The 25,973-nt window shown below is 47.2% G+C and overlaps 4 protein-coding genes across 11 annotated transcripts in view; 2 read left to right on the forward strand and 2 right to left on the reverse strand.

Annotated features, from left to right (window-relative positions):
• Positions 1-265, reverse strand: part of Med12 (mediator complex subunit 12) — a 24,425-nt gene extending 24,160 nt beyond the window's left edge. For all 6 annotated transcript variants that reach the window (XM_017794970.2, XM_017794969.2, XM_029557437.1 and 3 more), the window contains exon 1: positions 128-265. In XM_017794970.2, the coding sequence (XP_017650459.1) occupies positions 128-226 (99 nt within the window). In that variant the 5' untranslated portion in view covers positions 227-265. The remainder of the gene's footprint in view (positions 1-127) is intronic.
• Positions 266-654: 389 nt separating this feature from the next.
• On the forward strand, positions 655-10,783 carry Il2rg (interleukin 2 receptor subunit gamma). Of its 3 annotated transcripts, none has more exons than XM_008855585.3 (8): positions 655-884; positions 7,224-7,377; positions 7,611-7,795; positions 8,005-8,144; positions 8,571-8,733; positions 9,205-9,301; positions 9,507-9,576; positions 9,912-10,783. In XM_008855585.3, exons 2-8 carry the CDS (start codon positions 7,316-7,318, stop codon positions 10,095-10,097), a joined length of 903 nt encoding a protein of 300 aa, XP_008853807.1. In that variant the 5' UTR covers positions 655-884; positions 7,224-7,315; the 3' UTR covers positions 10,098-10,783. The 3 variants fall into 3 exon arrangements, with proteins under 3 accessions (XP_008853807.1, XP_017650456.1, XP_008853806.1); XM_008855584.3 differs by lacking the exon at positions 655-884 and adding an exon at positions 6,875-7,012; XM_017794967.2 differs by lacking the exons at positions 655-884; positions 9,912-10,783 and adding an exon at positions 6,866-7,012 and having other exon boundaries at positions 8,571-8,629; positions 9,507-9,557.
• A 514-nt stretch (positions 10,784-11,297) lies between these two features.
• Positions 11,298-14,179, forward strand: CUNHXorf65 (chromosome unknown CXorf65 homolog). Its single transcript, XM_029557434.1, is given in 7 exon segments — positions 11,298-11,322; positions 11,440-11,526; positions 11,729-11,863; positions 13,196-13,264; positions 13,680-13,801; positions 13,803-13,916; positions 14,070-14,179. Coding segments are annotated over 7 exon segments (642 nt in total). The 3' UTR covers positions 14,160-14,179.
• A 456-nt stretch (positions 14,180-14,635) lies between these two features.
• On the reverse strand, positions 14,636-22,912 carry Foxo4 (forkhead box O4). Its single transcript, XM_008855591.2, has 4 exons — positions 22,793-22,912; positions 20,934-22,181; positions 16,361-17,420; positions 14,636-16,072 (listed from the first exon to the last, which is right to left on the reverse strand). The coding sequence occupies exons 2-4, from the start codon at positions 21,384-21,386 to the stop codon at positions 16,065-16,067; spliced, it is 1,521 nt and encodes a 506-aa protein (XP_008853813.1). The 5' UTR covers positions 21,387-22,181; positions 22,793-22,912; the 3' UTR covers positions 14,636-16,064.
• Between the last annotated feature and the right edge of the window lie 3,061 nt (positions 22,913-25,973).

Consider the following 25,973-nt stretch of genomic DNA (forward strand, 5'->3'; position numbering starts at 1 on the left):
CCCCGTTTTGGGCCTTTTGCCCCCACCTAACCCCCCCCCCCCCCCCCCCATTCCCTGAACTGTCAGTGTCTCTTCCTACACTAATCACCTGCCCCGACCCCGCAGGAGCCCGGATTTGTGAACGCACCTCCTTCTGTTTGGGATCTTGAGGGTACACATCGGGAGGCCCCAGCCGCGGCCGCTTCAGGGGCCGGTGTTCGTAGCTCAAGATCCCGAAAGCCGCCATCTTGCCCAGCCCGAAGCGCCAGAGGCGCCAGCAGGACCAGTCGAGGTGGGGACACTAATCACCTGCCCCGACCCCGCAGGAGCCCGGATTTGTGAACGCACCTCCTTCTGTTTGGGATCTTGAGGGTACACATCGGGAGGCCCCAGCCGCGGCCGCTTCAGGGGCCGGTGTTCGTAGCTCAAGATCCCGAAAGCCGCCATCTTGCCCAGCCCGAAGCGCCAGAGGCGCCAGCAGGACCAGTCGAGGTGGGGAGGGAAGGGGAGGAGAGTGGAGGGCGGGAGCAAGCGCGGGGACCGCGAGCGGGCGGTGGTAGGGAGCACGACGGCCGAGAGACGCGGGGGGGGGGATGTACAGGTTTGAAACTCCGATTACTGCCGGAAACTGCCGAGGGACGCTGGGAACCATCGGACAATACAGACTGCAGCGGGGGCGGGGTCTAGCCCGTAGTGGGGAGGAGCTCCACGCCCCGGGAGCTTTGGGCCCTATAAGCAGAAAGTGAATTTCACCCACTGAAAATCCACGGAAGCTTCCTGAGCCATGGCCTGTACTGGAGGTGCAGAGCAGAAACGGGGTGCTAAGCTATGACCTGAACTGGGTTCCCATGGCCTCCTAGCTCCATTCTTGGCCTGAAACAGATGTTCAGTAAGGTTCACATTGGGTAAGAACTTTACCTTTTACAAACCACTTTGTTTCTGAGTTCCGGCATCTGGATAATGGGTATGCTTAGACTTCCTCCTACATTAGAAAATATGTGTGTTTAAAAAAGAAAGCACCAATTAAGCTCTGAAAAGCTTTCTTCTAATCTCCCCAGGTCATTACAGCCTCTCTGCCGCAAAACTTCCTAATCGGATCTTTTTGTTGTTGTTATTGTTCACTAACCCTTTAAAATGCCAGTGAAGGGCCAGACGTGGTGGGGCCTAGAGAGACTGGAGGAGCTCTCTGTGTAGACTAGCCTAGTCTACACAGAGAGTTCCAGGCCACTCAGGGCAATATAGTTAAGCTTTGTTTCAAAAAGACCAAAGGGGAAAAAAAAAGCCAATAAAGCTAGGTATGCGTAGTGCACACTTGTAATTCCCCAAAATCAATAAATTAAGGCAGAAGTACAAGTTCAGTTCCAGCTTGAGCTACATACGGAGACCCTATCATATGAGAGAGAGAGAGAGAGAGAGAGAGAGAGAGAGAGAGAGAGAGACAAGCGTGGTGTCGCAGGTCTTTAATTCCAATACTAGGAAAGCAGAGGCAGGCTAATAGCAAACTCCAGGACAGCGAATGAAAACTATGGATCTTCTTCCCAGAACAGAATTTATAACAGATGCTTTCCAGAGAGTCTTAGGAAGCCCCGAAGCAGTGCATCTATGTATCCTCAAAGTGCCCATGAACTCCAGGTTAATGTACTTTCCACCCCGGAGCCTAGAGCCCAGAGTTCTATACCCAGGTGGAAGGAGAGAACAAACTCCTGCCTGCAAGTTGTCCTCTGAACATCCCAACATCCCTGTTCACACACAATAAATAAATAAATAGATAGCTAGCTAGCTAGCTAGCTAGCTAGCTAGATAGATAAATGCAATTTTAAAAAAGAACCATTAAGCCAGGTTTAGTGGCACATGCCTTTAATCCCAGAAGACCTCTCTAAGATCTGTCTACATACGAGCTCCAGGCTCCAGGCCAGTTGAGGCTACAGGGAGACCTTGTCTCAAAAAAAAAGAACCTTTGCTTAGTGGAAAAGGCACTTGCTGTGTCATGAGCTTTTAAATTTTATTTTTATTTTATGTGTATGAGTGTTTCACCTGCATGTATGTAAGTGAACCCTTATCATGCAATGCCCCGGGGGGTCAGAAAGGGGTATCTGATCCCCTAAAACTGGAGTTACTGACAATTGTTAGCCACCATGTGGGTACTGAGAACTGAACCCAGGTCCTCTACAAGAGCAGTCAGTGAGTGCTCTTAACCACTGAGCCATCTCTCCAGTCCCATCATGTGCTTAAAAAAATATATATATATATTTTTTCTTTTCTTTTCTTTTTTTTTTTTTTTTTTGTGAATCTCACTAGGCAATCACTTCCCACTCCTGTCCTCCCTCCCTCCCTCCCTCCCTCTTTCTTTCCTTCCTTCCCTCCTTCCCACCTTCCTTTCTCCCTGCCCACCAATCTTGCACTGGCTTAACTGTCACTACCACATTGGATGGACTGAGTGGAGAAGTTCCTAGGGGAAAGCCAGACTCTCCCAAGATGCTCACTAAGTGCACTCATGTTGTGCAATGCCCATGGAGGTCAGAAGAAGGTGTTGGATCCCCTGTAACTGGAGTTACGGACAGTTGTTAGCTACCATGTGGGTGCTGGGACTCTAATACTCAGGTCCTCTGCAAAAGCAGTCAATGCTCTTAACCACTGAGCCATCTCTCCAGCCCCCTGAGCTTTTTAAACATTACCTCCTTTAATCCACAGTCCCCATGATTTAGGGATTGTTATTTCTCCATTTTCTGGATAAGGAAGCTGATTTTCAAAGAGTGAAAAATTACTTGCCTAATATGAGAGAGGCAATATTCTTTCTAGTATGTTGTTATCTTTTAGAGAAAAGACAGCTAGAGTGCCATAATAAAAATATCCAAATCAGGGCCAGCAAGATGGTTCAGCAGGTAAAGGTACTTGACTGAGTTCAATCCCTAGGACCCACAGGTAGAAGAAAAGCACTTGTCCACACACAGATGTGCAAACAAAATCAACCAATCATTCACTTACTCAGTCAGTCAACCAACCAATCCGTCAATCAATTAATCAATCAATCATTCAATCAATATGTAATAATAAAAAAGTGCCAGAATCAAGCATAATGTTGAAAGTCTGTAATTCCAATGCTTAGGAGGAAAGAACCTAAGCTTCAAAGCCAGTTTTGGCTACATAGTGAAACTGTTTGGAAAGAAAGTAACTAAGACACATAGATAAAAAGTAGCAAGTAAAAGTAACTCTTTACAAGTGGTGATCCCAGCAGTGTGGGGGAAGCTGAAGGAGGAGAGTTACAAATGTAAGTCCAGTCTGAAAGAAAAATCTTCCTGGGGCTGGAGAGATGCCTCAGCCTCAGCAGTTAAGAGCACTGGTTGCTCTTGCAGTGGACCCAGGTTTGGTTCCCAGCACCTACATGGTGGCTGACAATCATCTGTAACTCCAGTTCCAGGGGATACAATGCTCTTGTCTGCCCTTTGTGGACGTTGCACACACATAGTACACTTTAGATACATGTAGGCAAAACACTCATACACATAATAAATAAATAAATAAATAAATAAATAATCTTTCTGATTGGGTATAGGAAAAGAGATTGGAGGTGCTAACTTTTGATTTAACCTTGAAGGACTTCAACAAAAGAAATACTAGCTGGGTATGTGGTACATACCTATAAAACCAGCAGTTGAGATGTGGAGGTGGAAGATCAGGAGTTCTAAATCATCCTTGTCTTCAGAGTGAATTGGAGACTATCCTGGATTCCATGAGACCTTGTTTCAATAATAATAATAATAATAATTATTATTATTATTATTATAATTTAATTGGAGCAGTTTCAGGTTCATAATATTGAGCAGAATGTCGAGTTCCTGTATACCCCTTTCCCCTCCCCCATTAACAGCATCCCACCCCAGAATGGTGCAATTGATGAACCTATATTCTACACTGATACATCATTATCACCAAAAGTACATAGGGCTTTTTAAAAAGCATGCATGGTGGAGGCATGAAGCCAGAGCCTTCCATTCTCACCAGTAATGAATGAGAGTTCTTATTGCTCTGCATCCTTGCCAGCTTTAGTGTTGACAATATTCTAGATTTTGGCCATTCTTTTAAAATTGTTTATTAATTATGTATATGTGTATGAGTGTTTTTCCTGCATGTATTTAAGCATACCATGTTTGTGAATGCCCTAAGAGGCCAGAAGAGGGTGTCAGATCCCCTGGAAGTGGACTTATGGATGGTTGTTAGCTGCCATGTAAGTGCTGGGAACCAAACCTGGATCCTCTACAAGAGCAGCCAGTGCTCTCAACCTCTGAGCTATTTCTCCAGCCCTAATTTTGGCCATTCTAATAGGGAGAATTTTAGCCCACTCTTAAGTTAGTCAAAGAGTAAGCAAGTATTGGGGGCTGGAGAGATGGCTCAAGAGTTAAGAGAACTGGTTGTTCTTGCAGAGGACCTGGGTTTGAATACCAGTACCCACATGGCAGCTAACAACTGTCCATAACTCCAGGTCCAGGGGATCTGATGTGCTCTTCTGGCCTCTGCAGACATTGCATGGCATGTATGTACTTGCATACATGCAGGCAATACACTCATACACATAAAATTAAAATAATAAATGAAATATTTTTAAAAAGAGTAAGCAAATATGTATCCAATGAGGCTGGAATTGATGTAGAGCTCGAACTTTATACTGAAGGTGATGACTACATTTTGAAAACTTTTTTTTTTGGTCTTTTTGAAACAGGGTCTCCCTGTTGTAGCCCCAGCTGGTCTGGAACTCACTATGTAGACCAGGCTGACCTTGAACTCAGAGATCTGCCTGCCTCTGCCTCTCGAGCGCGAGTGCTGGGATTAAAGGCATTTGTCACCACTCCCAGCCTGCTTTTGAAGATTTTTAAGATGGATAAACCCCTCTATAGTAGGCTGAGTGGTGGCCTCTAAAAATATATGTTCAGGGGGCTGGAAAGATGGCTCAGGGTTCAGTAGTTAAGTGAACTGGCTGCTCTTGCAGAGGACCTGTGTAAATAAGTAATAATAATAAAGTAAACACATGTCAAGCCAGGTGTGGTGGAGCATGCCTTTAGTACCAGCACTCAAGAGGCTGAGGCAGGTGCATCTCTATGAGTTTGAGACCAGCCTGATCTACATAGCAAGTTCCAGGCCATCTGGGGCTACAGGGAGACCCTGTCTCCAAAAAACAAGAACATAAAGATATGTTCACTTGGAATTTGTAAATGCTACCTTCTTTGGCAAAACATTTTAGAAGCTATGACTAAGATAAGGATCCTAAACCTAGCATGCTGGTACTTGCCTCTAATCCCTGCACTTTACAGGTAGAGGCTGAGGGATTAGGAGTTCAAGATGAGCTGCACTCTATACTGAATTTGGGGCTAGCATGGGTTACATGAGACCCTGTCTCAATACCACAATCACCACGGTCACCACCCCCCTCCCCAGAAAAAGAGGAAGTAACTAAATTGATCAAGATAGAAAGAGGATAGTTGAAGGGTACTTTACTGAAGAGATGCTTTTAGAATAGAATCTGAAAGAACAAGTATAATTTTATCAGACAGAAAATGGGATAGAAAATCAGGCAGAGTAAAAGAGTACTTGGCTAACCAGTATCTTTGTGTAACCATATTTTGGAGTATGTCCACATTTGTAATATAGAACTTATTACATTACGTTGTATTATTTATGTGTTCCCCATTTATCTATGAGCTTCTAGAATGACGATGTCTTATTTGTCTTATGTTCTCAGAACATAAACACTGTGCCTAGCACATATTAAGGACTCAATAAATGTTGGCTGGATAAACAATTTCTGTAAATGGCTTCTCCAATCTACCCTGTGCTTTGAGAAAAGGTAAATCTAGCCACAGAATGAAGAATACACTGGAGAACAGAGGCCCTTTAGAAAGGAAGACCAGTTTGTGGGTTTCAGTAATAATTGTGACTAGAGGTAATGAAAGGCTGATTTAGTACAGCAGCTGTGGTAACAGAATGGAGGAAAGGCTCAGAGAAACACTGCAGAAGCAGGTCTGATTGGATTCTCAGTGTGTGAGAGAGGGGGGACATGAAGAGGATGCTGAGTTTCAAGTCTAGGAGGGTGATGATACCATTAACTAGGATAGGGAAGACAGGAAGGGAAGTAGACTTGCAGGAAATAGGGAGTCTGAAGCTAGTACTGTTGTTCCTCCATTTTAAGAGTTAGCTCTCCGACTGGGCGTGGTGGTCCACACCTTTAATCCCAACACTTGGGAGGCAGAGGCAGGGAGATCTCTGTGAGTTCAAGGCCAGCCTGGTCTACATAGTGAGTTCCAGGCCAGCTGGGGCTACAGGGAGACCCTGTCTCAAAAAGGCAAAAAAAAAAAAAAGTTAGCTCTCACCCATGTCAACATGGAGCAAGCTTGGACAGCAGCTTAGGGTGGGTATTCTGTTTCAAATCAGGTCAGAGGAAAGACAACTATATATGTGCCCATGTGAGCCAAATCAGGATTTTCCATCCTTCCAAGTCTGTAGAACTTTGACAGAGGCTTAAGGGTGACTGAGTCAAGGATTGATCACGGCACAGAATGAATGTGTTTAGATCCTCCACTATAAAATAAAACCACTTAGAGGAGAAGGTGGCTGGGGATGATGGTGAGGGAGGCTGTTAAGCAGATCCTTCCTGGATCAGGTGGCCTGAGAATTCCTGACTCTGTGACACTGTTGTCAATCCAGTTGTAATCTTGACATAACATCGCCTTACAGCAGTACCCAATCTCCCAGGGAACTTAGCCTATGTCACTGAACCCATTTGCCAACCCCCCTGTACAGCCGTGGTTTCTAAGGTTCTTTCCACCGGAAACTACGACAAAAGGAAATGTATGGGTGGGGAGGGGATGGGGAGAGTGGTTCAGGGTTCCGACACAGACTACACCCAGAGAAAGAAGAGCAAGCGCCATGTTGAAGTCATCACTGTCATTCAGTTGCTTCTTACTCCTGCAGCTGCCTCTGCTGGGGGTAGGGCTGAGCTCCAAAGTCCTCATGCCCAGTAGGAATGAAGACATCGAAGCTGGTAGGAAACCTAGCACCAGAGGAGGGTGTTGAGAGGGAGGCTATAGGGAAAGGGTTGTATAGAAGAAACTTGTTTACAGGGACGACGTAAGCAGAACTGAAGAGTATCGTGGGGAGGGCGAAGGGAAGGATCCTTTGTCTCTCACTACTTCTTCTTCTGACCCAGATTTCTTTTCTTCTTCTCTCTTACTTTATTTTCTTCCCAAACTTAGATTTCTTCCTGACTTCAGTGGCTCCTGGTCCCCTCAATGTTTCCACTCCACCTCTCCCAGTAGTTCAGTGCTTTGTGTTCAATGTCGAGTATATGAATTGCACTTGGAATAGCAGCTCTGAGCCCCAGTCTACCAACCTGACTCTGCACTACAGGTATGAGAAGGAAAGGGGAGGAGGGGCATTGCATAGACAAGGAAGAGAAGATGGGCTAGATGAGAGAGACTGCATGGGAACCAAAAATGAGGGCAGCTAGCTTCTCGGGCACCCTACTATTTATTTTCTCATAGGATAAGTTATGTGGTTCAGACCAGATGAGGCTGGGCTGCAGACATGTGCAGTACCCAAGTTTGCCCCATCATTCCTCATCTTTGCAAACCCCATTCTAGGTACATGAGATCTGATAATGATAAATTCCAGGAGTGTGGCCACTATCTGTTCTCAGAAGAGATTACTTCTGGCTGTTGGTTACAAAAAGAGGAGATTCAGCTCTACCAAACATTTGTCGTCCAGCTCCAAGATCCCCAGAAACCTCAGAGGCAGGCTGAACAGAAGCTAAACCTGCAGAATCTTGGTAATCAGGAAAGAGGTGGCAAGAGGCCAGGGATTTTGGAGGGCATTGGAGTCTATATATTGTTTCTTCCCCATTGTTGTACATGGGCAGAAGGGTGGAGGTAGAGGTTTGGGTTTGAGATGGGTAAGGGAGGAGGGATAAGGGGAATTATTTCCAAGATCCTGACTTATCTAGGCCAGGTGAATGACCACACATACACATATCTCCAGTGATCCCCTGGGCTCCGGTGAATCTAACACTTTACAACCTGAGTGAATCCCAGCTAGAACTGACCTGGAACAGCAGATATACAGAACGCTGCTTACAACACTTGGTGCAGTACCGGAGTGATCGAGATCGCGGCTGGACTGTGAGTGACTTGAGGATGTGAATGTGGTAGCTAAGGCCAAGCACGTGAGGAGAAAAGATTCAACTAGCCAGATAGGACGACCTAATACTAAGCTCCAGTTCTCTGGCTCCCAGCTTCACTGTTTAGACTTTTCCATTCTTTTCTCTGTCAGCACCAGTGAGTTTTCACTTAGGGGCTCTCCTGCCTATACTCTTCTTGATACCAGATAGACAAAGGGAAACAAACCAGTGAGATCTGGAGAGGAGACATCTGAGTCAAGTCAGAGAAGGGAACAGAGTGTAATGAATAGTAAAGAAAGGAAGAAGAGCTAGGACTGAGAGGTACCAGAACTTGGAAGAACCAAAGATGTCACTGAGCTATAGGCAAGAATATGTTTTTATTCTCCCTTCTTTTCTAGATAATCACCCTTACTGTTCTTCTCCCCAGGAACAAATAGTGGATCATGCACCAAGATTCTCCCTGCCTAGTGTGGACTGGCAGAAACTGTACACATTCCGAGTTCGAAGCCGCTTTAACCCACTCTGCGGAAGTACTCAATACTGGAGTAAATGGAGCCAACCAATCTACTGGGGGAGCAATGCTTCAAAGGGTAAAGTGGCCCAAACACATGACTCCCAAATCTTGAACCCACTACCCCAACCTTTCTAAACATCACTATCACTATTGTTTGCTCTACCTCCCTACCCCTAAGCCTCCCTTTCCTCGGTGTTCAACCTCTACTACTAGGAAGCAGCGTTTTCTATGTAGGTCTGGGAGTGGGTGCCACCAGAATAGGGGAGTGGATTCAGAAAGAGGCCAGAGGGTGGTCAAGGGGAATTTAGAACATGTAGGAGCTCCCTATAGCTTTCCAGAGAGCAGGCATAGTGAAGATGACCTTGGAACTGGGCTGACCTCTTTGTTTTTTTTTTCCATCTGTAAAATATAGATAACAATCATTCCTCTTTCTCAGGAGCTCTTGGGAAGAATAAAGTATAAGGAGTGTGCTTAGCTTGTTGCCTGGTGCCCATGTCTTAAAAGTGCTTCTAAACGCTAGATCCATTTTCCTTTCCTTTTTCTGTAGAGAATCCTTCTGTGTTTGCGCTGGAAACTGTGCTCATCCCCATTGGCTCCATGGGATTGATTATTACCCTGGTCTTTGTGTATTGTTGGTTGGAACGGTGAGATTTCAGGAAGTCTTTAAAATGAGGTGCGGGTAGCTGGGGTTTATTTCAGGATCTCCAGGGGTAGACCATTCAAGAGGTATGGTGAGGGTATTGGGAGGAAGCTACAGCTTCCATGTGGGCCAGCTGGATGAAGGGAAACGAAGGGGCTTTAATCTATGTGCTTCTGCTCCCTCTTTCTCCCCCCCCATCCCCTACTCAGGGCCATGCCTCGAATTCCCACCATCAAGAATCTAGAGGATCTGGTTACTGAATACCACGGGAACTTTTCGGTGAGAACACTGCCATAAACATACTGCAGTCTATCAACTGCCAACTGTCAGCTAGCAAGAAAGACTGGGAGGGTGTTGAGGGGAGGAGGTGGGGGCCTGTGCTGTCAGGATGTGGCTGACCAAATGGGGGATGGGCTACGCAGAGAGACAGAAAAATGGCTTATACATTGTGTGAGGCAGATTTGGAAACTCATGGTATTGGGGGCCCAGGAGCCTGGCTATTCCTGCTGTAATCGCAATGGTTGCAGACACTGTATGAGCTCCTTTGGCCCAGAGACTGGGTCTTCTGCTTCCTGCCCCTAATTGACCTCTGACCTGGAGATATCTGTCTTTAGGCCTGGAGTGGTGTGTCTAAAGGACTGACTGAGAGTCTGCAGCCAGACTACAGTGAACGGTTCTGCCACGTCAGTGAGATTCCCCCAAAAGGAGAGGCTCTTGGAGAGGGGCCTGAAGAGTTTCCTTGCAGCCTGCATAGCCCCTACTGGCCACCCCCATGTTATACGCTGAAGCCTGAAGCATAAGCCTCACTCGCCTGATGGAACTTTAGGGTCCTATAGCCCTAAGTGCTATTAACTGCCCTCTGCCATCTTTGCCAATCTGGATCCAATGCCCATTGTCACCCTCTGGGACTAATTTTGAATTTTATGTCTCATGTAGCTGCTCCTCCATTCAGTATATCCTACTTGGGAATTGCCCCTTATCCCTTTTTGCCCTGTACAAGTTTCTCATCTCCTCCAATCTGGCCCTCTGGCCTTTCTTCCTCTTTTTTTTTTGAGATTTTAAGACAGGGTCTCACTATGTAGACCAGGTTGGCCTTGAACTCACAGAGATCCATCTGCCTCTGCCTCTGCCTCTGCTGGGATTAAAGGCATATGCCACCACACCTGGCCCTTCCTCTTTTATAAGACAGAGTCTTACTCTGTAGCCCAAGGATACTACTACTCTGTAGTTCCAAGGATAGCTTGGAACTCACTATGTAGTCCAGGTTGGCCTTTAACTCATGAGCAATCCTCCTGCCTCAGCATCCTGAGTGCTGGGATTATTGGCATGCACTGTCATGCCCAGCTTGGCTCTTCTCTTTTTACAGAATTCTTCCTCCCTTCTTACCTACTTCCCTTCTTCCCTCCCTCCCTTTCTCTCTCCTTCTTTCTACCTACCATTCAATTTTTCCTGAATCAATGAGCAATAAAGTTTCTATGGATAATCATTAAGAATGTCTGTCATGAAGGTGCGGAGTAGGAGAAATGTGGGGTGCAATGAGATTGGGAGGAGTAGTGTGAGGGTAGGAAAAAGTAGTCAGAGTCATACCGAAGATGTAATAGCATTATTCACTGACTAGGGGTACTTCTCTCCAGTATGTTTTTGCACTCATTCAACTGGCCAGGAGCCAGTTTAGAGTTATGTTTGCCACTTTGCCCCAATTCCTAGCAGATCTTTTAGAGACCCCACACAATTTGTTCTCATCTTGTCCCTATTTCACTTCTGCTACATGTACCACTTCTGACCTCATAATCCTTCAGCTTCAGCCTCAGGCCCCACCCCTAGAGATGCTGATGATTCAACTACCAATAGCCCAGTTTGGTCTCCCTCATTTATGAGATACACCTGTCCCTCCAGTTGTCCAACCCTATGGGCCCCCTCCATCTCCCAGGGCCTCTAGAACACCTTCCTTCTGTATGATTCATCGGGGGATCTTTGAAGAGTGAGCTGATCTTGATAACATGTTTATCTTCATCAAACATGGAGGTGATGGGCAGCAGAGCTGCAGTCTGGGCATGGATGTGGGTTGCTGAAAGCAGCAGAGATCACAGAGAGGTTCAAACTAGAGAAGGGCTTCCATCCCTCCATCCCATCTCTTTTTAGATAATCAAGAGTTTCTGGTCAATACCAATTGCTCTATCCGCCTGTTGCTGCATTACATCCAAAAGAAAATGGGGTTGTGTAAAACAGGTGAGAGGTTTGGGGAGAGGAGTAGTGATGGGGGGTCAGAAGCAGTAGATTTACTTATAGTCTCTAAAATTTCCCTCCAAAAAGAAAGGTGGTCCTCATATCCCTGGGGCTTCCTCAAAACCATTCTGTATGGGATCACTGGCCCTTCTTGTTCTTATTCTCTGTCCTTAGCTATACCAATTATCCTGTTGCCTCCCTCTAGACACCATCGATTTGTGTGATGAATCTGGGACCATGAAGTTACTTTTCCAGTCGAAGACTCCTGAAGACTATGCCAGCAAATTCCTTACAGCTCGAAATACCTACTACGTTTGTAAAGTGGAGCTTGGGGCACGAGGTAGAGGCTTGGGAGTGTTCTCCAGAGATAGAGCAAGTCCCTGAAGATAAATTATGAAACTTGTCTTTAAAATAAGGCAGCCATCTTCTGTAATCCCAGCACTTAGGGGGCTAAGGCAGGAAGATTGCAAGTTTTAGGCCAGCCTGGGCTTCATAGCAAGACCTAGTCTCGAACAACTAAAACACACACACACACACACACACACACACACACACACACACACAATAGGCTGAAAGCTCAGTTGGCAGAATGCTTGCCTAGCATGCAGGTAGCTCTGGGTTCAATACCCAGCACTTTGTAGGACCAGTTATGGTGGAGTATGCCTGTAATCCCAGCACATGGGAAGTAAGGGCAGGAGGACCAGAAGTTCAGGGTCCTTCTTGACTATATTTCAAGCTTGAGTACAGCCTGGGTCACATGAGCTCCCATCTCAAAATAAATACTTGGGAAGAGGAGGTGGGAGCATTGAGAGTTGGAGGCCGGCTTGGGCTACCTAGCAAGAAACTGTCTTGAAAGATGACACCTAAGCCAAGTGTGGTGGGGAACACTTCAAATACCAGCAGAGGCAGAGACAGGCAGATCGCTGGGAGTTTGAGGCCAGTCTGGTCTACATAGTGACACCCAATCTTGAGAAGACCAAAAACTCAGGGCTGGAGAGATGGCTCAGTGGCTAAGAGCACTTGCTGCTCTTGTAGAGGACTTGAGTTTGAATCCTAGCACCCACATGGTAGCTAACAACCTTCCCTAACTCCAATTCCAGGGAATCCAGCACCCTCTTCTGCCTCTGTAGGCTTCACACATATGTGGTGCACTTACACACATGCAGGCAAAACACTCATACTCATAAAATAAAAATTAATTAATTAATTAAAACCCAACCCCCAAACTGGGGATTTAGCTCAGTGGTAGACTACTTACCTAGTAAGGGCAAGGCCCTAAGTTGAGTCCTCAGCTCCAGGAAAAACAAAAGGAAGGAAACAACACCAACAAAATGCTGTGAGGTAGAGCCAAGAGGATCTTGGGGCACATGAGTTTCATCTAGAAAATACAAAAAACAAAATAAAATAGGGCACCTTCAACCAGATCTAAATTGAGCATATCTAGTCAGCTCTAATAAAGGGTGTTGCTTGGAGGACAACAGTTTGCATTCATGTATACCATGACCCCCACTTCATCCTAGGGTCTATAACTTACCTGTAGGTCTATGCCAAAGGGGAATTGAAGGCCACCATCTCAAGAGTGTGTTTAGTATTAGAATCCTGCAATCTTGGGCTTCTGAAGGGCAGAGACTGGGTATTAGGGGCTGGGGATACCACACTGCTCTGTTTACAGGCACCAAAACTGGGAATTTCTACAAAGCTATTGTGCCTCTTCTGAAGAATCCAGAACTGGAAATAGTTGGTAAGGCATGTGATGGGGGAAGAAGAACATGGGAAGTAATGTATATAACTGTGTGCGGGGCATGCTAACACACACTGGAAATCCCAGCACTCCAGAAGTTAAGTAGGAAGATTTTGAGTTAGAGGCCAGCCTGGGCTACAAGATGAGGGTGTGTGTGTGTGTGTGTGTGTGTGTGTGTGTGTGTGAGAGAGAGAGAGAGAGAGAGAGAGAGAGAGAGAGAGAGAGAGAGAGAGGATGAATTAGGGGTCATAGGAAAAGGAGGATGGGATGGGGGGATCTAGGTGCATTTTAGGTGGGTGTTTCGCTTGATCCAGGTGGACCATACATTGGTCACTTCCTTGCCATCTTCCTTATCTCCCTATCACCACCTCATCATTTCCATCTTAGGCCAATTTCCTCCAATTAATCATTTGAATGATGGGAAGGTCATGGGGGGTTCTGTCCTTATCCCTCAGATGTGCTGTTGCTTTTTCTTGTTTTCTGGAGTCCCTGTGCATGCAATATGACTTCCTAGCGAGGAGCAGGATAAAGATGATTTAGAACCTTAGAAGCTAAGATATTGGCTGCCATGGAATCCTCTGTAAATCTCCCAGCAAGATCCCCCAAAAGTGGTGGAGCCCAGCAAGCTTCTACCCCAAGCAGCCAGCAGAAGGTTCCTTCACAGCAGTCTGCTGGGGTAAATTACCTTTTTAAATACAATTTTGCCCACCCCCTGCCTCCAACCTTCCTTTTCCTTCCTTTAGTCCCAGTCAGTAGAAACTTTCCCTGAAGAGCTTCTGTTAATGGATCTACTTTCCTTTTCTAGTCCAAAGCTGGGCATTGAGAAGATGGGACCCCTCCCACTCGGGAACCATTCTACAAGACCAGAGCAGACTTTCTGAAGAGACACCATTAAACCAATAAAGTAACCAAGTGAGAGCAGCAATTACAGGCATGAAAATACTGGATTTTTAACGTGAGGTTCCTGTTTCCAGAAAGACTTCTTCTCCCAGTATCTGCACAAGGCTTCAGTAGGCCGCAGGCACTGGGGAGGCTAAGGGTGGACAGGAACTGCAGGAGAGGGCTGGAGTGAGCACTTGGATAGGGGTGAGGAAAGACTGAAGTCTGGTTACTAGACTCCAGTACAATGAGCCTTTGAGGGCCAGAGTAGGGGGTGGGGTCTTCTCAGACCAGACTACTTCCCCTAGGGGGAGGCCTATCTCCTGCTGGGGTTAGGTGTCCCTCCCCCACCACATGCCATTACTCCCAAGCTGAAATCCCCCCCCAGCCTGCGGGCAGTCCCTCCCACTAGCCCTCCGCCTAAGTGCCCTCTGCCTTTTCCCCTCCCTCCCCCATATTCGAAGGGAGCAGCAAGGCAGCAGAAACCAGAGCTGGTTATAGACATTTATTGAATTTATTCATTTATTGATTTGACACACTTCCCCACTCCAACCTAGCACATGATACAATCTGGGTAGGCCAGGCACTGACACAGGAAATGATGGGAACCCACAGCAGGGGTGGGGGTGGGGACAATGCAACCGGCACGGGGAGGGGCTGCCTGGGGGCTGGGGTGGAGGAGCCCCAGATGGCCTCCCTGGCAGGTGCTAGTAAACCTGATCCACATTCCCCCCATCCCTGCTCATTTCCCAGACCCTCAGCCAAGCTCCCCAAGCTCCCCCTTCCCTGTTCCTTTTCATGGCCCAGCCTGCCATCACACTCTTCCACATAACCCCAGCAGTCCAGGAAAAAGAAGGGCAGGGACAGCTGTCCTGGGCCTTGAACAGGGAGGTCTCTGTACCTAACTGTACAACCCTAAATCCTTCCCTCTTTCTCACCCTCCCACGCCCTCCCAAACCCCAAGCTAATTCCAGGCCTCCTGATGCACTCTCCCCTGGTAGGATTAACCCGCTTTGGGTCAAACAAGAGCGTGGCTGTGCCACAACAGCACCCTCTTCTAGGCACAAGTTAACAGAAATGCGGGGACCTGGCTTAGGTTCTTTTCCTTAAGGAAACTCCAAACTATGCATAGACCTTTTTCTAGACCTAGTCCAAATGGGAGTTTGTCCCCACTTCACTATTGCTACCAGCCTCTCCCCAAGTTCCCCATGTCTCCCTTAGTACTGTCTGTAGTGTTTGTATCATGTCACTATGACAAAGCCTTCAGAAAGAAAAAAAGCGTTCTCCCCATCACTAGCACCTTGCCACTGTTAAAAATCTCTATTTGTGTTTATATTTTTTTAAAAGTTTATAAAAATCCTGTCATCTGCATCCTTCCAAAGGTGATTTGGCCTGGTGAGCCACTCCAGTGCTCAGACCTTGGCCCTTCTAGGTCCCCAATTTTCCCCCTGCCCCCCCCCCACGGGCCTAAGGGGCCACTGCATAAAAATCCCAGGTTCAACCCAACCTGGCCCAACTCTAATAAGACTCTCTACAAAAAAATCCTGCTCCCAAAGGCAGGGGTAAGGCCACTGGTGACTTCACATTTCCAACAGCATTGCTGGCCCCTGCTATAAGGCCTAGGGGGTGGGAATGGGGAAATCAATGATGGCTCCAGAGAAAGGGCCATAATTACCCCCTAATTGGCACAGTGAGTATAAACCCTCTTCCCTTCTCCCTCCCATCACCCTCCCTCCACAGTCCCCATATGGTACAGCTTCATCTTTATAATTTTTTCAACACTCTTGTGTGTGACCAGACCTCACCCTAGCTCTAAAGCAGGGTCTCAAACTTCTGGGGAGGGCTCAAGGGGGAAAAGTGGATATGGACACGCCTGGCTCCACCTCTGAAGCAGGGGACAAAGCTTTTCTCCAGCTGTGTTTCAGGGATCTGTGGGAAAAAGAAATGGAAGACAAGATGAAAGATTCATCTGGGGCATCATCCAGATTCATGTCAAGCAGAGATACTCCCTCTGCTCCATATAGCTCTCACTTTTGTGAGGGGCCTGGAGGTCTCATTCAGAAACTATACTATTTTAATATGACCTCCTCCCTCCAGATCCCCAGGAACTTCTGCTACCAGTTCTAAAGCTCTCCCTGGTTCAGATAATGGGATTAGCTGGGCACTCAGGGGTAGATGTAGGTTTTGAGATGCTGAGGTGTTTATGGGGTGCTGTACCTGGCTCAAAGTTGAAGTCCAGTCCCTCACCACCATCCATGAGGTCACTGATGATGTTATCCATATTGCACTCCAGGTTCTCCATATACATATCAAGATCTAGATCCTGAGGCATTCTGTCTTGGCTTGTAACTTCAGTAGGAGATGTGAGCACAGGGGTTCCCAAGGCCTTGGGAATGGGAGCACCTGCCATTACTGGAGGTGGTACCATCACTGGAAGGGTGGGAACCAGGTTGCTGGGGCCTGCAGCCTCTAGGGGCTTAGGACATAGGCTGACTCCAGTGGCCAGCTTACTGGAGGAAGGCATCCCACTCAGCAGCAGAAGTGTGGGAGCCTGGGACAGAATGGGATCTACCTGGGTCATGAGAACATCAGCAGGGGGTGGTGGTGTATCAGAGGTGAGCAGGGCCTCTAGAGACTGGGAGCTTGAGAAGCACCCTTCTCCTACTGACAGAGGACCATCTACTGGGCCAAAGAGGGAGGTGCCATAGCTATGTAAGGGGCCAGCAACCCCAGGATGCTGCAAAGAGAAGCCAGAGAGACTGCTCCGAGACAGCAAGGAATGGGGAGATGCAAGATTGAGCCCGTCCAGCAGCTCGAGATCTTCGTTGAGGGTGGGAGGGACACCTCCTGCATAGCTGCTGACTGAGGCTGGCATTTCCTCTTCCGCCAGCACCTCAGACTCTGGCCTCATTGGGGACAGCCGGGTGCTGACAGTGCTAGCATTTGAACTGCTTCGTGGACGGAAAGTTGTCCACACATCAGCTTCTTCGCGATTTCGAGAACAAGGACTGCCCGACCACTTGGTGAAGTGGCCCATAGGACTCCTTGGAGTGGCACCTTCAGGTGGAGCTGGTAGTACAGAAGGTTTCTTCTTGGAAGTTTTGCTGCGGCCCCGGAGCAGCTTGCTGCTGCTATCCATTGAGGCAGCCCTGCGGCGGGGCGCCTTGCCACTCTTGCCTCCCTCAGGGTTCAGCATCCACCAAGAGCTCTTGCCAGTGGCCTCATTGTGAACCTTGACAAACTTGCTGTGCAAGGACAGGTTGTGGCGGATGGAGTTCTAGATGGGACAGAGGTAGTAGAAAGGGGATGAGATACGTGTAGGGAAAGGTTGGTGGCCAGCAGTCTAGTCTAAGGGGAAGCTGAGACATAGTAGGAGACTCAAAAGGCAAATCCAGGGGGGAAAGCTGGAGTGATGTTGGGAAGGAGAGGGAGAAGAGACTGTACAGAGTTCCCAGGCTCAGCATCTCCTTTGGACTTCTCTGTTCTGGGGTAGTAAAGACAAAGTAACAACCCACTGCTGAGGAAGGGCCCAATGTCCACCCTGGAAAAGCTACTTCCAAGTCTCTGGGACTCAGAGACTATTGGGAAGATGGGCTTGGGAGTGCTCCTGACCCAGAAGGAACTAAGTTCAGATGGGGAAAAGTATTCCACAGCTCCAGTCTTTTCCTTGAATGCAGGCTTGGACTGAAAATACAGGATGGTGCTCATACCAGCCCAGGAACGACCCCTGTCATGGGCCCGTACTCTGAACAGGATGGAGGGCTGGACCCTCAGTGCAGTTAGTGCTCCATTCTCCACTGGGTCTTTGGGCCACCCAGCTAACAATAAGATTGAAAGACATCCCCCATCCTAGTTATATTTCTGCTGATTAGGACACACTTTCAACACTTCAATGAGATATAATCTCTCTCTTTTCCTAGGGAGGGTGTTCCCTGTCTAAATTCTACTACAGGCTAAGCTTAAATCCTACCTCTTTCAATAAAGTGTATGTTTATCTTCCATAAGCCAAATTTTGTGTGTTTTTTATCTGTTCCCCACAATTTTAAAATTTATATGGTCATGTAATTATTCTTGTCAATTGTAAGCACCAAGGGTACAGACAATGCCCTCTGGTTCCACTGTCACCAGTCTCCCCCCTCTCCAGAGTGCCAAGGCCACAGCACATTAAGCTCACAATACATAATATTTGTGGCCTGATTGGTAGGTGACCCCCAGATGATTACAGTGAGGCTCCCCTTGAGGCTCTGTCAGCTCCTGAATGCCTTGGGCATGGGAAGCTACCTGCTTTCTATTCCTCCCTCATTGCTGACATTCTTTCTGCTAAATATACCTTGTTTTTGGTCAGTGGCCCAGGGAGCAAGATAGAGGTTGGCATTTTGTGAGCCCCTGGTGCAGTTTATTTTTACTGGTAGATATATGCTGCCTGCCCCACCTCCTATCTCTTCCTTCCCTCCTTTCCAGCTCTTTTACCTCAAGTCTTCTTAGGAATTTGAGCATAATCTCTCTACCCTTAAGGGCATTTGACATCCCATGTGGAGCTCTTTAGTTTAGAAATAAATTCAAGAGGAGGCTGAGACATGCTAGGAGCCACTAGGAAGCTGAGGCTCTGGACAGTGAGAAACCACTGTGTCTGACTCTTAGATAAGGAGACCCTTTGCCCAAGGAGTATGGCTTGAGCAGCTTCTTGTGCCAGAGTCCTTTAGCCAAATGCTTCCTGGTCTCCCTGGGGCTCTGTGGACTAAGACTCCTGTGCCCATGCTTCTAGCTCCTTCAACGAGTTGCACTTGTCCCTTTACCCTGGGCTCTTAGTAACTGAAGGCCATAGTGCTTTCTGGCACTGTAATTTCCTCCTTTCTCATTCTCTTACTCTGGGTCTTCTGAGAGAGAGAGAGAGAGAGAGAGAGAGAGAGAGAGAGAGAGAGAGAGAGAGAGATGTGTGATGTGCTGGGGGTTGAGCCCAGGGCCTCACATATGCTGTGCAAAGACTTTACTACTGAGCTACACTTCCATCCATATTCACTCTCCTTTCTGCCTTAGAACTAGCACATGGGAGTGGGAGAGGTCAGTTTCCTAGGAGCCTGTAACTCTTTTACGTTTAAGGCAAGGGGAGGGGTGTGACTGCTAAACTGCTCACTAAGCTACCTAACTTAAGCTTTCTTGCTCTAAGGGAGTGCCGCCCCCTGGTGGGGTGGGAGTGACCTTGGCACATCACCAGAGAAGTGAACTCAGGCATGAAGCTTTTTGCTGGGGGACTTTAGGGGCTCTAAATCCCATCTGATTTGGTTTCTCAATCACTTATTTCAATGAAAGCAAGCCATGCTCTCTTTAGAAAAACAGGATTTATAGCAAAACGTGCATTCAAGTCCTCATCCTGATAGTAAGCTAATTTCCCAACCTTTCTGTGCTTTAGTTTCCTCATACACAAAATGTAGAATTTCAGAACTGCCGTGAAGATTAACAAAATGAAAAAAAATAAAAAATGATTCTGGGGTGTGTGTGTTAGGGATTTTGCTTAGAGGTAGAGTGCTTGCCTAGCAAATGCACTACCCTGGGTTCAGTTTCCAGAGCCAAAAGAAAAAAAAATTTCATCAATTATAAAGCCCCATGTAAGTGTAAATCATAAGGAGAGACTACTCCCACAGTATAACTGACAACTCATGCTCATTTTTTCTACCCTGGAAAATGAACCTAAGAGAAAAGAAAAACAGCTGTGTAGGCTGGGTCCAAGGAGGGGAGCTCTTTATGAGCTGAGATTGTGGCATGGCAGTTTACCCAGAAATAGTGCCAAGGGTCTCAGTCAGCTGTCCCTTCTTCTGTTCTGTTCCCCCCTTCACATACTGCAGATCTGTTCTCTCACTCTCTAACACCTACAAGACGATCTTCCGCCCATTCCATCCTGTCTTCAGTACTTTGATGCTAATCCTTGCCACCTACAGAGGTACAAGGCATTGATAGGGTTGAATCCCCCAATTCCTTAATTTTGTGATAAGAGCCTGTATTTTTCAAGGTAAAATTTTCAGTATTATCTTGGAAGATCTTTTCCCAGCTTCTTCAAGAAAGAGCAAGGGAACTCCCAACCTGTGCTCTAAAGTCAGAGCAATACCTCCTTTTTCAGGAGTAATATTCCTCAACAATAAAGATTTTTCCCTAAGAGTGTGGATAGCTCCTTCCAAGGGAGAGTTTTGGCAGTAGAGGGTAAACTGGGACTGAAAGCAGCTCATGGCCCCCTTTTTACCCTTAGTACATAAGGTCAGCTACCTTTCTCCATGAATATCACTTCTTTTTCTCTCTACTGCCCACTCCCCCTAGGATAGAGCCATCCTTGAACAGTTCCTCTACACTGAGGTATTGGGAGGCAAGCAGGGAATCCGAGTAATCCCACAGGAATGGGCCAAAAGGTGTTGGGTGGGAGGTGGGGGAGGAGGCAAGTCTAGGTTCGGGTGGAGAATCCACACAGTTCCTGCTGTACATAGGATAAAGACTTCTCTGTGGGAATAAGTGTTTGGAGCAGCTCAAGCCAAAGTGCTGGGAGTGCTGAGCAGTAAGTAGAGAATTCGATTTTCCTCAGGGCAGAGACAGTGTCTTATTCATCAGTGATCCTCCCGCATCAAGCTCGGAGTGTGGCATATACTATGTACTAAGTAAATGTTTGTCTAACTGAAGACTGAGGTGGATCTTTGGGCTTCCCAAAGGAGGCGAGAGGCGGTAAAAGGCGCCCCCAGACTGGGAGTAACCACAAGGGGCCCAGGGGTGGATGGTGTTGGAATGAAGGTAAGGGGGTCATAGTTACCTTCCATCCTGCTGAACTGTTGCTGTCACCCTTGTCCTTGAAGTAGGGCACCGTGCGGACCATCCACTCATAGATCTGGGCGAGTGTCAGCCGCTTCTCCGGGGCGCTTTCAATGGCCTGGCTGATGAGTTCTGCATATGACTGATTTCCCCAGGCATTCCGGCGGGAGCCTCCCTTCCGAGGACCTGTTACAGCCCCCAGGATCCCCGGCTGGGGGCCCCCGGCCGGCTCTGGAAGCCGAGAGGGCAACAGGATCGGCTCGGAGGAACCCTCCGAGTGTACCTTCTCTCCCAGACCTGGCTCCACCTCGGACGGTTCTGGTGGCTCGGTAGAGAGCTCTGGTCTAGGAAGGGGCCAGGTGCAGGATCGGGGACGGCTCTGGGGTTCGAAGTCGGGATCGAGGTCTATGATCGCCGCAGCCTCTGTGGCTGACTTCTTATTCTCTGGATCCATACGTGGAGTTGGACCTCTGCGGCTCAGCGTTCAGTGAAGCCGGCCACAGTCCCTTACCATGCCTCCCCCCAGGGGGGAAGCACCGAGGGTCAGAAGGCACATTCCTGCCAGTCCTCAGAAAGTCACGGACTTCCCCCTCGCCCTAGGACTCTAGCCCCCAAACTGTCCCTTCCACACAGTTTTCCGATCCCCTTCCCGACTACAGCCTGCAGCCCCGGAGCTCTTCTTCCAGACACCACCTGTAACCTCTGCCTAGAGAAGGCACTTTCTGCAACCTCTCACTCAGCTTCCTGCTCTTTTAAACCAGAGGCAGCAGAACCCCTCATACATTGCGCTCCCATCACCGAACGTCTCCTCAGCTCAGTTCCCTCCCCCTTTTAAGTTGCTGCCCCCCGACACTCCTCCCAAATTTCCTCCACCCGGATCGCTGCCCTCCCCCACGCCCCGCGCCCCCCCCCGCGTCACTTGTCCCTCCCCTGACTCCCTTTCCCCCCGCCTCTTACCTCCTCTTCACTCCTAATAGGGTCAAGGGTCCCGCCGCTCCAGCCTCCCTTATTCCCGCACCGAATCCCCAGTCGGAACCCCCCCACCCCCCGCCCCCCGGGTTTCCCTTTTGTTTTGCTCCAAGCAGCAGCCCCCGCCTGACGTCTCTGTTTACCACTCGTCGGGGTAGCCATCTGCGCACGCGCCTCGAGAGCCGGTTGGGAAACCGAGTTCTTCAGTCTTGCCACACTGGTCGGTCACGAGGACTACATCTCCCGTCTTCCCTTGCGAGCAAGAGTACGATACCGGCGGCTGGAGAGCAGCGTGGCAGGATATGGGGAGGTGGAACTTTAATGATTAGAGGTCGTCCCGGACTCTTTTTCTGTTCTTAAAAATCATTTTCCTCCTTCTCTACTTTTCCACCCGCTCCCTTGTGTTTCGGGGTCGCCTAAGTGACCGTATTGAGAGACGCTAGACTTTTCCGTCCCTCTAGTTAAGAAAGCAAAATGAAAAAAAAAACAAAACAAAAAAAACCCCAAAAAACAAACCAACCAAAAAACTGTTGCCCCTATAAGAAGCGGAGTATTAAGAAGCAAGGACCGGACTAGAAAATAATACATATACACGTCGGGGAGTTCGATCACCTAGATGGTTAGCTGGTAGTGGTGGTCTCCCTTACCCCCTCCACCCACCATAAGAAGTTTACAGGGACAGACTCTCGCCAGTTTCCTCCATGGGCTCTCCTGGCCTCCTTAAAGTATTGATATTCTCTGGTTCCTATCTTCGACGGGTTTCACTTCTCATTCAACAGGTCCCCAACTGAACTTTGTTTTATCTCTTTTTACACCCACACCCTTACCCTCTGGCCTCAGAATTTGGTTAGTGGTTGTCCTGGTCCTCTCAGCTTTCGGAGCCACACTTACCTTCACTTTTTTATCTCCTTAACGTGATCCTTCCAAATTCCAGTTGGAGATACTAAATTAGAATAGCATCTTAACTGGAGCTCTTTTCATCCGTCTTCTCCCCACTACAGTTTATGTTCTATGCTGCCAACAAGTCTGCCTTTCTAAGACGCATGCTTGGTAATTACAGCTAAAATTTATGGAGCACTATGTGCCAGTTCCTTTACCAGCTTTAGCTCGTTTGCTCCTCACATCAATCTTGTAAGGTAGGTTCTACTGTTATGCCCATTTTATAAATGAAAATGTTGATCTCAGAGATCAGGTGACTTACTCAAGGACACAGGTGAGAGCTGGTATCTGTCACTTATAGGTGATGGTGTAATTTCCCTGCTTCTCTCTGATTTTCTCCATTACCCATGTACTCAAGTTCTGGCAGAGTTCTTCGTATTCAAATCACTTTCCACTTTCTCTGCCTCATCTTTCACCTACATGCACTAAGTGCTAGTTAGCTGAGTTTTCCACTATTTCCTGGAGATATCATCTCCTCATAATTCCCTTTCTCTCTGAATCCTGTCATTGATTTTTGTTTCATTTTGTTTTTTGAGACAGGGTTTCATGTAGCCCTAGCTGCCCTTGAACTCATTATGTAGCTGAGGATGACCTTGAATTTCTCATCCTCCTGCCTCCATGTCATTGCTCTTATCCCTTCCTCAACCCTCCTTTTTTGAAATGTTCCCTTTTCCCCTCACATGCAGCTCATTGTCCCATTTCTGTGTTTTCAGGTACCTCAGGCAAACACATTTTCTAGCAACAAACCACATTAGTTTGCTTGTCTGGTCTGTCTCTCTCAATAAACTGTGAGCCTCTAGAGGGCAGAGACAAGTCTTATACATCTCTGTGACCTCAGCTCTAGGTCACAGTAAATGTTGAATGAATGAATAGGATCTGGAACACTTGGACATTAACAACTTTTAAATTTTATTTATTTATTTATTTTGATTTTATGTGTATGAGTGTTTTGTTGTTGTTTGCTTATTTTTTGGACAGGGTCTTCATGTAGCCCCAGATGACCTGGAACTCACTGTGTAGACCAGGCTGGCCTCAATTTCACAGAGATCTGCTTGCCTCTGCCTCCTGAATGCTGGGATTAAAGGCATGTGCCACCATGCCTGGCCTTATTTTGTTTTATGTGTATGAATGTTTTGCCTACATGTATGTAAGTGCACCACATGTGTGCAATGCCTGTGGAGGCCAGAAGAGGGTATTAGATCCTCTGGAACTGGAGTAACAGTAACAGTAACAAAAGATAGTTGTTAGCTGTCACGTGTGTTCTTGGAACTAAACCTGGGTCCCCTGTAAGAGCAGCCACTGCTCTTAACCACTGAATCATCTAGAGCCCCAATACCCATTTTAATGACTTTTTAAGATTAATTTATTTATTTTTAAATATTTTATTTATTATTTTTATTTTATGTGTTTGTGTGTATTGCCTGCATGTAGACAAGTGCACCCATGTCGTGCAATGCCTTTGGAGGATGAAGAAGCTGTCGGATCCCCTGGAACTGGAGTTATGGACAGTTGTTAGATGCCATATGGGTGCTGGGATTCGAACCCAGGTCTTCTGCAAGAACTCTGTGTGAGTGTTTTGCCTGCATCTGTGTAAGTGCACCTATGTTGTGAATTGTCCATGAAGGCCAGAAGAGGGCATAAGATCCATGGAACTGGAGTTACAGATGTTTATGATCTGCCATGTGGGTGCTAGAAACCAAATCTGGGTCCTTTGCAAGACCAGCAAATGCTTTTAACTGCTGAGCCATCTCTCCAGCACCAGAGCATCTTATTTATTGAACTGGGAACTCACTGATTGGGCTAGACTGGTTGGCCAGAAAGCACCAGGGACTCTTCTGTGTCTGCCCCTTCCCCACAGCTGGGGTTATAGATGTACACTGAAAGTCCTGCTTTTATATGAGTGCTGGGCATCCAAATTCAGATCCTCATGCTTGTGCAGCAAGCACTTTACCTATGGAGCTGTCTCCCCAGCCCATCCATATTCTTTTTTCTTTCTTCATGCGTTTGTCCCCTACCTGTAGACAGCCTAGGTGGTATAATAGAGGGCCATATGTTACTACCTGAGGTCCAGACTAGAGAGGTGAGACATAGTTGCTCATGATACCTGTAACATCTTATACATATGCTCTTCCTTCCTGCAGCCCTGCTTAGAGTACTTGATAAGTGCTTCATGAATCTCAAATTGGGTAGCTGAGAGAGTCTGGTGGGCATTATGTTACAAAGAGCTATCCTCTAACTGAAACAGGTGTGGTGACAGATCATACAGAGTTGCTGAGACAGGGAAATGGCAGGGCGGGGCAGGCATCTGTCCTGGCTTGAGTTATGTCTTGCATTGTCTCCCTTTGTGCATTTGTTTGAAAAGGTCCACCTCTCCACTACCTCATGTCCATCACTCCCCTTAAATGTTCAATTCAAAGCTCAAAACTTGGGTGTTCTTGGAAACCTTCTCCTACTAGCCCAACCTGATAGATCACTTATCTGCTTTGCACCTCCTGAACCTCTGTGAACTTGGTATATATTCTTGGATTTTGTGCTTATAGTTACATGGCCTTTCATTTCGTGGGAGTATTGTCTCACCCACTAGACTTCAAACTCTTCCATCAATCAACAGATTATTTGTTAAATCTTCACAAGATGAAAGTATATCTTGAACCTTTGGAGAGATAAAAATGATCATATACCATAGGACCATACGTTTGAGGAGAATGAGCAAAAGGATTGGTGGAATGATAAAAAATCACCATGACTTGAAAGCTACAAAAGTCAGCATACCTTACCTCATTGCTGTGGAAATGTTAGAATACATGTTATACAAGCTGGAAATGGTGGTGCATACTTGTAATCTCAGTGTTTAGGAGGCAGAGGCTGGATCACTCAAATGCAAGAGTAACCGGGTCTACACAGCCAGTTCCAGATCAGCCAGGGTTACATAGAGAAAACCTGACTCAAAAAAATAGAACAAGAACAAGAAACAAACAAACATACACAAGCAAAATTAGTCAAGAAACAGAGTCAGCAAAGTGGCCGGGGAAAATAGAAGAGATGTTGGTGAGAAAAGAGGACTAAAAGGAGGCTGTCATAGTGATGATCAGATATGCAGGACATGAGAGTCAAAGGCTTTTGTCTCACAGTT

This window comes from Nannospalax galili, unplaced genomic scaffold (assembly GCF_000622305.1).
Source record: "Nannospalax galili isolate Female #2095 unplaced genomic scaffold, S.galili_v1.0 scaffold747, whole genome shotgun sequence".
Classification (NCBI taxonomy): Eukaryota; Metazoa; Chordata; class Mammalia; order Rodentia; family Spalacidae; genus Nannospalax; species Nannospalax galili.

Bases quoted from the DNA above. Each gene is read 5' to 3' on its own strand.
- Il2rg (XM_008855584.3), top strand. From the start codon at position 6,898: ATGTTGAAGTCATCACTGTCATTCAGTTGCTTCTTACTCCTGCAGCTG. The intron at 7,796-8,004 runs GTAATCAGGAAA...ACATATCTCCAG, and splicing joins GCTAAACCTGCAGAATCTTG to TGATCCCCTGGGCTCCGGTG. The intron at 8,734-9,204 runs GTAAAGTGGCCC...CTTTTTCTGTAG, and splicing joins GGGGAGCAATGCTTCAAAGG to AGAATCCTTCTGTGTTTGCG.
- Foxo4 (XM_008855591.2), bottom strand. From the start codon at position 21,386: ATGGATCCAGAGAATAAGAAGTCAGCCACAGAGGCTGCGGCGATCATA. The intron at 17,421-20,933 runs GTAACTATGACC...TGTCCCATCTAG, and splicing joins ACAGTTCAGCAGGATGGAAG to AACTCCATCCGCCACAACCT.